Source organism: Manihot esculenta, chromosome 4 (genome assembly GCF_001659605.2).
Source record: "Manihot esculenta cultivar AM560-2 chromosome 4, M.esculenta_v8, whole genome shotgun sequence".
In the NCBI taxonomy this organism is placed as follows: domain Eukaryota; kingdom Viridiplantae; phylum Streptophyta; class Magnoliopsida; order Malpighiales; family Euphorbiaceae; genus Manihot; species Manihot esculenta.
The window spans coordinates 5,793,431-5,805,224 of record NC_035164.2 but is presented as its reverse complement, the minus strand read 5'-3'; the positions used below and the strand labels follow the sequence as shown (position 1 = coordinate 5,805,224).

Here is an 11,794-nt window from a genome sequence, read left to right as displayed (position 1 = left end):
TCGATATAATTACAAAAAGTTAATTTTTCGAGTAGTAAAGATTAACTTGATCCTCTTCTCAGAAATTCCAAATGAAAAAAAATTCTAAAAGAACTGCCGACTCCAACTATTATTCATCTACGATCTTTGTTATAGTGAACCAAAAGCTTAAATCAATATGGTAAGGAAGAATATATATTTGAGAATCAAATTTTTTAGGTTGTTTCAACTATCATTTTTTAATATTACCAGCAATTTGTTGTAAAATTAGTTTAGATTTTAAAAAGATTTTATGGTTATTAAAGATTTTATAATCATTGAAAATTTCATAGTAATTAGAGATTTTATGGTCGTTGAAGATTTTATAGTAATCAAATATTTTATGTTCATTAAATATTTTATTTATGAGATTTAAATATAATATTAAATATGACCGTTATGATTTTATTTCAAAATTTTTATAACTATATATAGCGGTCAGTTTTTTCACAATAAATAGTCTTCGTCTTTACAAAGATAAGGGCTTAATTTTTCTACATTATTCTTTCTTTCCTCTGTGTTATCTGCTGTATTATAAATTAGAGATAAATTCTTGTTATCCTGATCCTGAAAATTAAATCCCAGAAGAACTTATTTAATCCTGGGAATCACGAAATAAATCCTTAAGAACAGTGTTCAACACGACTCAGATTTCATTATTTTACCCAATATTTTCAACACAATTACGGATACAACTATTATAAAATTAACTTTGTATTAAAAATAAATTTAATTATTATTATACTAAATATTTAAATTTAAATTTAAATTTGTGCTATATATAAACATTCAAGCTTATAGTAATCTTTTTTCAAAATTTCTTATCCAATTATTATTTTTTTCAAAAAAATCATATAAGTTCGAAGTTATATCCAATTTTATTTTTTTAGGGTTTCATTCTTTAAATTTAAATAGAGGTTTTATGTGGCTTTACTTTATGTAGTTACTCTTTTTTATTATAAATTTAAAGATTAAATATGATTTATTAAAACTACGTATCTGACCTCTTCCGCAAAATCAGGAAATAAAAACGTAAAAAAAGCATAATATTAAACAAAAATCATCCCTAAAATCTTTTCATGACTTTTTTTCTTTTGGTTGTTGTAGAAGGTCTTTCATTGACTTTAGCGTATTAATAAATTAAAAATATAGAGAGGATTATTATTTAATATTTATATAATTGATAAATTAATTAATTTTAAAAAATATATTAAAATAATTTTAACACATTAAAAAATTATTAAATAGTTCTTACATTCATTCTAATTATTAAATATTTTATTATTTAATTTTTATAATTTAAAAATTTTTTAATAAAATCATGAAAGATTTTCTAAGAATTTACTTAAATTATTTTTTTATAAAATTATTCACGAAAGATAAAGATTTATCAAAATATATTTTTTTCATTGTTACTTTCCCATACTATTTCATTAATTACTATTTTCTCACCCTATCAAAATAGAGTGTTACTGATTTATGGTTTCTCTTTGAAATTTAAAGAGATGAAATGATATTTTTAGCCAGTTTGGTATTATTGTTAAAACTATCTTGTGAAAAGCACTTTTAAAATATAATAGTTAGAAAATATTTGTTTGAAAAATATTTTCTATATTTTTTTTTATGTTTGACGTATTTAAAAAAATAGACTAATAGAAAATATTTCCTATTTAAAAGGAAAATTATATTAATTTTATGAAAAATATTTTTAAAAAAGAAAGAAAGTTATTTTTTAAAGATATAATTTAGTAAAAGGTGAGGATTTTTATTCTCATAAAAGTGAAATAGTTTCAATTATATAGAATTTATGTTTTAATTCTTCATTTTTTTCATCTTGTTTCAGTGTTTTTATTATTTCTCTCAATATCACCGCAATGCAAAATGTTTTTCTCTCACCCTAGTATATAGGGGTGAGCATTCGGTCGGTTCGGTTCAAAACCGAACCGAACCGAAGAAACCGAAAACCGAAATCCGAAATTTTAGTGTTTATGAAAACCGAATCGAACCGATTTTAATCAGAAACCGAATCGAACCGAACCGGTCTGATTCGGTTCGGTTTGATCGGTTTTGATTTTTAATAATTTTTTTATATTTTACACTTTATTTTTAATATTTTAAAATTTAATTAAAATATTTTAATTTTAATATTATTGAAAAAACATATTATTATCACTAATCAGTTCGGTTTGATTTTTTCGATTTTTTCTGATCAAAACTGAACCGAACCGAAATGACTGAAATTTCTGAAATTAAAAACCGAATCAAACCGAAATGTATAAAAAACCAAACTAAATTTTCAAATCGATTCGATTCGATCAATTTTTTCAATTTGAATCGAATACTGCTCGCCCTACCTAGTATCATCTTTTTTATATTTCTAATAAAGTGGTATTTTTTTTTTTTGAAAGCATTCTAATAAAATGGTATTGAAATTTATTATATTTTCCCAATAAAGTGATATCAGAATAAGGTTTACAATCTAAAAAGTATAAGAAATTTAAAGTTTGGTTCAATCCTTAGCCATAGAGATAATTTGAAAATTAAGTTATAATCGTGAAAAGTGAAGCAGTGAGCATTTAAGTCAGTTAGCATAAAAGACAATCTCCATTAAAGATATTTTCGAATTAGAGGACTCATCAAAAAGGTAATTTTAAAAAATTTAGTAATCTTTCAGATCAAAGAGTAATCTAAAAGGAAGTTCTTAGCTTGAAAGATAGCAAGATTATGAGAAATTTTGTGAGGAGATAGGGAATGAAATGTTTGTAATTGGGAATTACTTAAGAAATTGCATTTGCTGTATGCAATTTATGAGTGTAAAAAAAGTGGATTAGATTATCGATTAATTTTTATTATATTTAAAAAGTACACATATAGAAAGAAGGATATTGAGAATGAAATTGTCTTAAGAGTATTAAGGATATGAAAAGAATTTATAATGTGATAATTAAACATGTGAATGAGCATAAATTATATTACTTAAGAATAATTTTGAAGATTTTGGAAGAAATTATGATGAAACTATTATTGAATTAAATGAATTAAAGGGTAAGATGGAAGAACGAGAATTTAAAATTTATGAAAAACTAAAGTCTAACTCAAACATAATAACCAAAATCAACTCAACTCAACTTAGAAGAAGAGTAGCATTGCAATTGAAAATTTTTCTCCAAATTGTGGTCAAAATCAATATTGAAATTTAGAAGATTGAAGTGAACCAGAAAATTACAAATATTAAAATAAAAAGTTTACAAATTAATCTAGATTCAATGTTTACTGGTAATTAAATTTGGTCCAGATAGAAAAGTTGTTTAGAATTGCTGTATATGTGTAATTTGTAAATAGGTTAGTAAGGATCAATTTCAATTTAATTTGATTTGAAGCAAGAACAATCAATTACATATCCTTATTAGTATTTTAAAAGGCAACTCGATTATTGAATCAAAGAGTTTAAAATTTAATCAAGATAACAATTTTTTTTGAGAAAAAAAGAACTGGTTTATTAAATCAGAGATCTGAATCCCAACTAAACTAGTTTAATCTGATTTTAATGACCATAAATTTAAAAGCTATATAACAACACAAGTATTGTGTCATCAAATTATAACCCACACAAATAAATGCATTCTTATTTCCATAATTTTGAAAATAATAACGCTTTGGACGAAACCAACCATTTTTAAGTGTATTAGTTTAATTTTTTATCAAAGTGGGATTTGTATGCTCAAGCATACTCTTATCCATTTGTAAACAAAACAGTAACTAAATTCACAACAACTCTTGTAGATAAAGACATTTGATAACTTCTAACACATCATTCCAGAGTTTTCATAATTTAATAAAATTAAGAAAATCAAGAACATAAAATAAAAACAATTGCTCCATTTTACCATAAAAAATGATGTACAGAGTTAAAAACGTTAAATGACAATGGAACTATTTTTTGCTGGGAAAATCACATCCCATGGGCAACCGAAGCTTTTTCAAGTATTCAAAACACTAATCACAGGTTTTCTATAACAGAGGGAGCTTCATTTGAAAAGCTTCTCTAAACGTCCAACAAAACTTGATTAAAAAGAATGCAATAAGTACCTTAAATCAAGATCTGGAAGATCCAGAACGGGATCTTTTACTTGTCTTCATAACATCCTACTAAGAGACTTGATAAGTGCTTTCAAATTCTGTCTCAGAGCCTCATCACCCGTGAATCCCAGAATATCAGAGCTTATATTCTATTATGGTTGAAGAAGAAACCAAAAAATGGAAAAAAAACTCGTTACAGAAAAATATTCATGATTACAGCACAGCAAAAACTGTAGGAAGATCAAGATCACGATCTTACCTCAATGTTTTTCAAAGTAAATATCAGACTGTATAAGGACTTTTGAATCAGCTCAGTGTTCTCTGGGGTCAAAATTGCTGTATGTGTCCTTCTGCAAATTAGAAAATCAACAAATGTCATTTTAATAATCAGAGACAGAAGTAGCCTCTTCTAATGTCCTTAAATGTTTTTTTTCATATCTTGGTCAACATGGATTCTTATTTTGGTAAACTCAAATGTCAGAGTTGACATGCAAAAGTCCCAACTATCGACAAAATCACTTCAAATAAATAAAAAACTCCTAGTCAGATTGCCAATGTCTGCATGCCATCATATGGTTAATGGGCATTGCTGCTAGAATTTTCTAACCATATTTACATGTTTATGCTCAAGGGCATCCTAGAGAAACAATCAGCATTTAGAAGCCAGTCATCATAGGTCCAGGAGACTAAATGAAGGGACGTTGAGTTTACATTGAACATCAGTGAAAGACAAATATTGCAACGGAACATAATTGATAGATGATTTCACAAGGCTAGTCTAAAACGGAGTTTCTAAATCTGGGATTCAACAGGAAAAATTATCACCTCATTGAGAACCTCAACATAGATCTTCACACTGCACCTCATGGGTGTGCTACTACATGATTGCAGGTCCATTTCTATCAGTAGAGTATAGAGCTATATTTTTAAGACATCAAATTTCCATTCAAAAAAAGGAGCTATAATAATTTAGCAGTCAGGAACCACGGTTGTACTTAAATTTCATGTATTTTAGTGGATTCAGAATCTGGATGCTAAAAAAATATATATCCAAATAGTTAATGTTACTTTGAATGGAGTAAAAAGACTGCAATTTGCACATTTTGTCAGCCATGTACAAAATTCTTTGAAGAGAAGGGGACATACATACATCACAAAGTGGATACAATCACTGCAAAATGACACTTAATATGTATGATACATAGTCAAAGAAAATAAATGCTTGGATAGAAAAATCCACAAACTGAAGAAGGTAACCATTGAATTCTGGTTCAGTTACATTGGTGGTGTAAGGTTATGATGGCAGGAAGTAATCTACAAGTGGTGACACAACAAGCACTGTGTATCGTGATACCATGGGAAACACCACCAATGGGGGGGTGAAAGAAGAGAGATGGTGATGGTTTTGAACTAATTAAGTTAAACATATTTTGCAATATTACATTCCCAGCAAAACTTAAAATAAAATAATAGATAGCTTTTCTTATTGAGGCATGCTGAGGGGAGAGAGAGATCAGTATTGAATGTTGACGCATAATCAAACAGCCCCAATTTCAGAGGAGTTTCCAATGGTCAGGTAGGTCAATGCTGCGCCCTTATTTATCCATTTATTTATTTATTTGGGGGAGGGAGGGGGGAGGGGGGTTTGTTGACAGGGAAGACCTCCAAAATCCAGCTGTTAAAGAAAGGAGGATGTATAACTTACCTCAGATCTTCTGACGCTTGTGTTAGGCTTTTGGTTAAAGTCTCAACTTCCTTAAGAAGACCGCTGGCACGAACCTCAGATAGCAAAGGTTGAACATCTTCAGCCATTTCCTCTATCTGAAATATCATTATATCAGAACTGCACTCTGCATGAGTAAACATTAATTTCTAAGGACAGATGTGGAAGAAAAGTGATTACATAACTTCACGACATATTCATAATTGAGAGTAAACAGGAAATTTCAAGAAGTGCGACAGCCCTACAAATTATCCCTACAATTATTAAAAATGACAACTTATCAACAATCATGATGCAATACATAGTAGCAATAAAACAATGATACAGTTTTGCCTGGAAAAGAAGCAAATTATTCATTCACCATTTAGGTTTTCTGCTATATTCCTGACATGACATGCCATAATAACTCAAGGTAATTACTGTTTAATGTTTGCACCAAACAATGTGGTAAATTTAGTTTAAGGGCTTATTGGAAATAAAAGGCCATAACTTTATTTTAATCACGATTATAGCCAAAATTTCTAATTTTGAATGATAAAGGCCCAACTTTTAAATAGTTGTAATTATAGCCAATTTTGAAGATAATTTTTCCAATTGAACATAAAAGTCTAAAACTTTACGTTTAATCACGGTTATAACCGAAACTTTTAATATTATATCCAAACCTTTTAATTTTTTGCAATTAAAGTACCCCTTAAAATAATTTTAATCAATTTTAAATTAGTACACTATCACGCCATATGTTTTTTATTTATCCTTTTTACATATTAGTTAAATCTATGCAAGCAATAATTTAATTTCAATTAACCATATATCCTAAAATCACTTATCTCTTATTATTCTAATCCTTAAATTTAAATATAAAATCCCCATTTTGAATGAATCTCTAAATCCAACTAGTTTTAAATTAGAGATTAGGATTATAAGAGTTTAGCGTTTTTATAATATATGGTTAATTAGAATTAAAGGATTGCTTGCATAGATTTAATTAATATTTAAAAGGATAAATACACGACACATGAGATGGTACGTGCACTAATTTAAATTGACCAAAATTATTTTAAAGATCGACAGTAATTGCAAAAAAAAAATTAAAAAGTTTAGTCATAATATTAAAAGTTTTTGTTCTAATCATAATTAAACGTAAAATTTTAAACTTTTATGTTCAATTGGACATTATCTTAAAGATTGGCTATAATTGCAATAAATTCAAAAATTTAGATTTTATCATCAAAAAATTGAAAGTTTTATTAAGCCTATAATTTTGGCCTTTAGTGTCCAATAAGCCTAGTTTGAACTTAACAAAAGTTAACACTTTTTTTTATGCAGTTGATTAATCTTAAAAATCAACTTGGGTCTGACAAATAGGTTTCTAAAATCTAATTCAGTATCTAATTTCTCAAGATTTTTCTAACATAATGCTTAAATCTACCTCATTCTGTTCAGATTTTCATTTAAATAACATTCAATTCTCAGTCTGCACTTTCACATTCCAACAGATGCCTCAACAAACTATGCACAACAGGCCCTCAGCAACAAATTTTGCTCAATGAAAATGGGTTAACAAAAATTCTCCAAGGCATAAGATTAGACATGGACATGGTCCCGTTTGGGCCTGTAACTGGCCCAACTAAAACCAATCGTTAACTATACAGGAACCACCCTGTTTGGTTCTGGGTCAAATGGGCCTCCTGGTCCCCTTGAACCAAAGAAGCAGGACTAGCCCAGAATGAACTGGCTGCCAGGTTTATACCAGATGAGTGCTATTTGTCCCTTTTATTTTCAAAGTAACTTTGATATATGCAGAAGTCAGAATGTTGATCACCAAAAATATGCAATTATAATAAGCTACTATCATTTACATGTTAATGTCAAACATAAGAAGGGCAGATCACACCTTTAGGAGCAGTGGCTTTGCCTCTTCAATAATAGCAGCAACACGCTCAGCCAATGAATAGCTTTTAGCAACACCAATTTCTTCCATTTCACGTCCGAGACGGGTGAATATCCCAACCAATGCATCCAAACTAACCCCTTGATGACCCTTTATCCTCTGCCTATCACATACAATCAAACCTTCTTTGACACATTCAGCATCAAGAGGTCCCACAGACGGTGAAGGAATTGGATCCTTAGGTGTAATATCAATCAATGTTTCCATGAGAAAACCTGACTGGTTCACCTCAACCAGCGAATTTCTAGGTATTATTATTTTATCATCTTCAACCTAGAATATGCAGCAGACTTGAGTTAGTATTTATAAACCATAAAATTAATTGAACTTTATGTCTGGATGGAACATAAAAAACACATAAATAAATTGTGATTGGAACACCTCGACAACTGCTTCAATACTTCTCAAGGAAGGATTAACTTGGATGACATTGCCAACAGTTACCCCTCTAATCCTAACTGGGGTTCCTGTGCAAATACCACAAGCTTGAGCAAACTCAAAAACTGCCACATACTTCCTGAATTTAGAACGCAACTCGAACCCCCGCAACCAAGCCAAACTAAGTGCAAGGAGGACTGCACCTGACACAAGAAATAAACCCACCCCACCTTCCCAAATGCTTCTCCTTCCAAACCCAAAATCACTCAATGGCTTCAATGTTTGTTTCCAAATACTTTGAGGAACCTCTAAAACAGCGGCAAGTGGATTCTTTTTCTCCGAAGAAGAAGAAGAAGCTGGGCCTTGTCCAGCATCTGCTGACATAGCACTTACCTGCATGAGTTGCTTTCGCTGCCTCGATGGAAGATATGGCAAGAATTTTGAAGAACCACGGGGAACAATAATCAACGAAGAAGATAACACCACAGGACATGTTGATACTGAAACTAATGAATTTCCAACCATTCTTTAACGTCTTACAGCAATTACACAAGTAAGAATATCCTCTATATAGACTTGCCCTTATACCAAATTCAGGATGAAGTATGATTGGGCTACCAAAATCCTTAAACAATTGAAGTCACCATCAGTCCAATTGATAGGATCCCAAATCAAAACATTAGAAGTCCCTGGAAAAGGTAAAATCGATTATCAGAAAATTAAAAGCATTGGAAATGGGAAATATAGAATACCGATTAAATTTCCAAAAATAAAATCTAACAATAACAAATTCAAATTGCATTTCCAAGCTACCAACTACCGTATTCCAAAAATCTGATTCTGTTTTTCCACATTTTCTCACCAACCAAACAAAGATTGAATTAACTACTAAGAACTAAACCCATCACTCAATATCCCTCATTGATAAAATTCATGAGCAACAAAATCGACTTACCCAAACGAGAACGAGGCATAACTCATAGTCACAAGCAATTTTTATTTTTGCGCAACCAACGGATGAAAAAGAAAAGGGGAAAAAAGAGCATGAAATCTCAAATCTGCAGCTCAGCTACTGAAATGGAAAAGATTTTGCCAATTTTTCACAGCAAAAATAAAATTCGAAATAGAGAGAATGAAGAGAGCGAGAGCAGCAGCGGAGCTTGGACTTAGGTGAGAGTTCATAAACTCGGCGAGCAAAATGCAGAGCCACGAGGCCATAGCCGACCAGTACAGCCCGGGGTTCCATTTACTAGCCGACAGTACCCGAACCCGATTAACTTATAATCCCAACAAAAAAAAAATCAGAAATTCACACAATATCTCACATTTCAACAAAATTCAGAAACACATCTCAATCTCACAAAAACAACTCTGAATGGAAGTAGTATTTATTTCAACAATTTTTCAATAATCTCACTAAAAAACTCTTAATCCATTCACAATAATCTTTATTACAGAGAATTTTTAATAAATCTCAGAAATGCAACCTTCACATAAATCTTAATATTTTAACAAATTTCGGAAACTCACATCAATTAATCTCACAAATCTCAGAAAGCACACATCTGAAGCCACAATTTCAAAAAAACCAATTCAAACCTGCAGAGACAGAGGACGGGGCGAGGAGCAGCACCGGACAACACTCTGGACCAGCGGACGCAGCGACGAGGACCAGAGGAAGAGGCGGAGAAGAGCAAACAAGCAGCCAGAACCAGGAAAGCGTGAAGAGCAGAGGAACGATCGGCGGGAGGCGCTCGGCTCGCGGCTGTACCAGAGGAGAGGCGGAGAGGCCGAAGGGAAGGGGGGAGGGGAGGGGAGGGGAGGCAGTGCTCAGGTTTGAGTGTTGAGTTATTTATGTATATCAATTAAGATTTTATTTTTATATTTTATATTTTTTTACAACATTTTTATAGTTTATATTATTTAAAATATTTTATACATTATGTATTGATTTATAATAAGAATATTTTATTTTTTATTATTTTTAAAAATAAATAATATTATTCAAAAAAATTATTTCTAGAGTTATTTATTAAACAATAAATAATAAATAAATACATAATTAAGAAAATATTAAAAAAAACACGTGCGTGTGAATACGAGAATATAAGAGTTACAAGGATATGGTATACAAAAAATAATAATGTTTGGTTGGAAAGATTAATCGAGATGGGTAGAATAATATGTTTAAGATAAAACAAAATTATTTATTAATTTTAATTTATTAAAGTTTAATAATATAAAATAAAAAATAATTAAAATTTTAAAAAAAATTACTATTTTAATTTTTGTAGTACAAAAAAACTCACTAAACCCTTTAATTATTTATTAATTTTAAAAAATATATTAAAATATTTTTAAAATATTAAAAAATATATTTTATTAATCATTTCATAAATTTTAACTGTAAAATATTTTATTATTTATTAATTAACTTTTTAATTTTATAAAAATATCTATTAATTTATTTTTTCATATTAAAAATATTTTAAATTTTAAAAAAATTAATTAATATAATTTTTAAAATTTTAAAATATTTTAATGTGTTTTTCAAAATTAATAAACTAATTAATAATTTTTTTTATAATATTGAGATTCAATAATAAATTTTTATTTTTATAATACTCAACCATAAAAATGTTAATGAAAAGAGTAATTTGAAAGACTTTTAAAATTTTAAAAATATTTTAATATATTTTTTAAAATCAAAATGCTAATTAATAAATATTTTTATATTGTTGAGATGAAGTAATAATTTTTTTATTTTAATATTATATATTTTGGAAAAATAATTTATTATTTATTTTATATTTAAGATTATTTGTATCTTATTTTATTATTAAATATTATATTTTAAAAATATTTTATTATTTATTTTTATATAAAAAATATATAAACTTAGTTTTATACAAATCGTTTTAAAAAATAAATAATAAAAATAAAAAATTATTTTTAATTTTAAAAAATAAAAGTCAGAAATTCCACGGCATTACTTCACACACTTTTAATATTATAATTGTCACTTATTTTTTCATAAATTATATTATAAGGATATATCAATTTTAATTATTAATAAATTTAATTATTCATTATTATAATATATTATATAATTGTGTTTTACTTAGCTAATTAATTTCTGAATAAAATTAGAATTTATTATCTTTTAAAATATTTCTTTTATTTCAATAGCCTATTTCCGTAGTGTCATAATATGTGAATATTTGCAGCAAAATCCTTCGCAGGTGAAAGAGACTTCTTTCCTGAAAAGAGAGATACACGTGATTCACATGATAACTCTAATGTGTCGAGTATATTATTATTTTTTTTTTTTGTTTATTCACTATTTAATTTCATGTGGTATAAAAGATTTTATTAATTAATTTTTTAATTTTAAAAAATATATTAATCTTTATTGATTTTATACATTAAGTATTTTATTATTCATTATAAAAAAATAAAAATATAACTATGATATTTTTTAATGGTATTTCAAATAGTGGATAGGTAGTTTAAAATTTATTTAAAAATAAGTTTAATTAAATTTCTGTATTTTTATTAAAGATTAAATAGGTCCTAACTTAGTATAATATTTTTTTAATAATAAAAAATAATTTTTTAATAATAAAATATATTGTTATAAT

At 28.0% G+C, this 11,794-nt stretch overlaps 1 protein-coding gene across 2 annotated transcripts; it reads right to left on the bottom strand.

Moving 5' to 3' along the window:
- Nucleotides 1-3,877: 3,877 nt before the first annotated feature.
- Nucleotides 3,878-9,989, bottom strand: LOC110613584 (protein TRIGALACTOSYLDIACYLGLYCEROL 2, chloroplastic). 2 transcript variants are annotated; one of them, XM_021754794.2, is made up of 6 exons: nt 9,753-9,989; nt 8,157-8,842; nt 7,719-8,048; nt 5,804-5,919; nt 4,358-4,448; nt 3,878-4,247 (listed from the first exon to the last, which is right to left on the bottom strand). In XM_021754794.2, the coding sequence occupies exons 2-6, from the start codon at nt 8,676-8,678 to the stop codon at nt 4,155-4,157; spliced, it is 1,152 nt and encodes a 383-aa protein (XP_021610486.1). In that variant the 5' UTR covers nt 8,679-8,842; nt 9,753-9,989; the 3' UTR covers nt 3,878-4,154. The 2 variants fall into 2 exon arrangements, 1 of the variants encoding a protein (XP_021610486.1); XR_002487645.2 differs by lacking the exon at nt 3,878-4,247 and having other exon boundaries at nt 4,371-4,448; nt 5,804-5,948.
- Between the last annotated feature and the right edge of the window lie 1,805 nt (nt 9,990-11,794).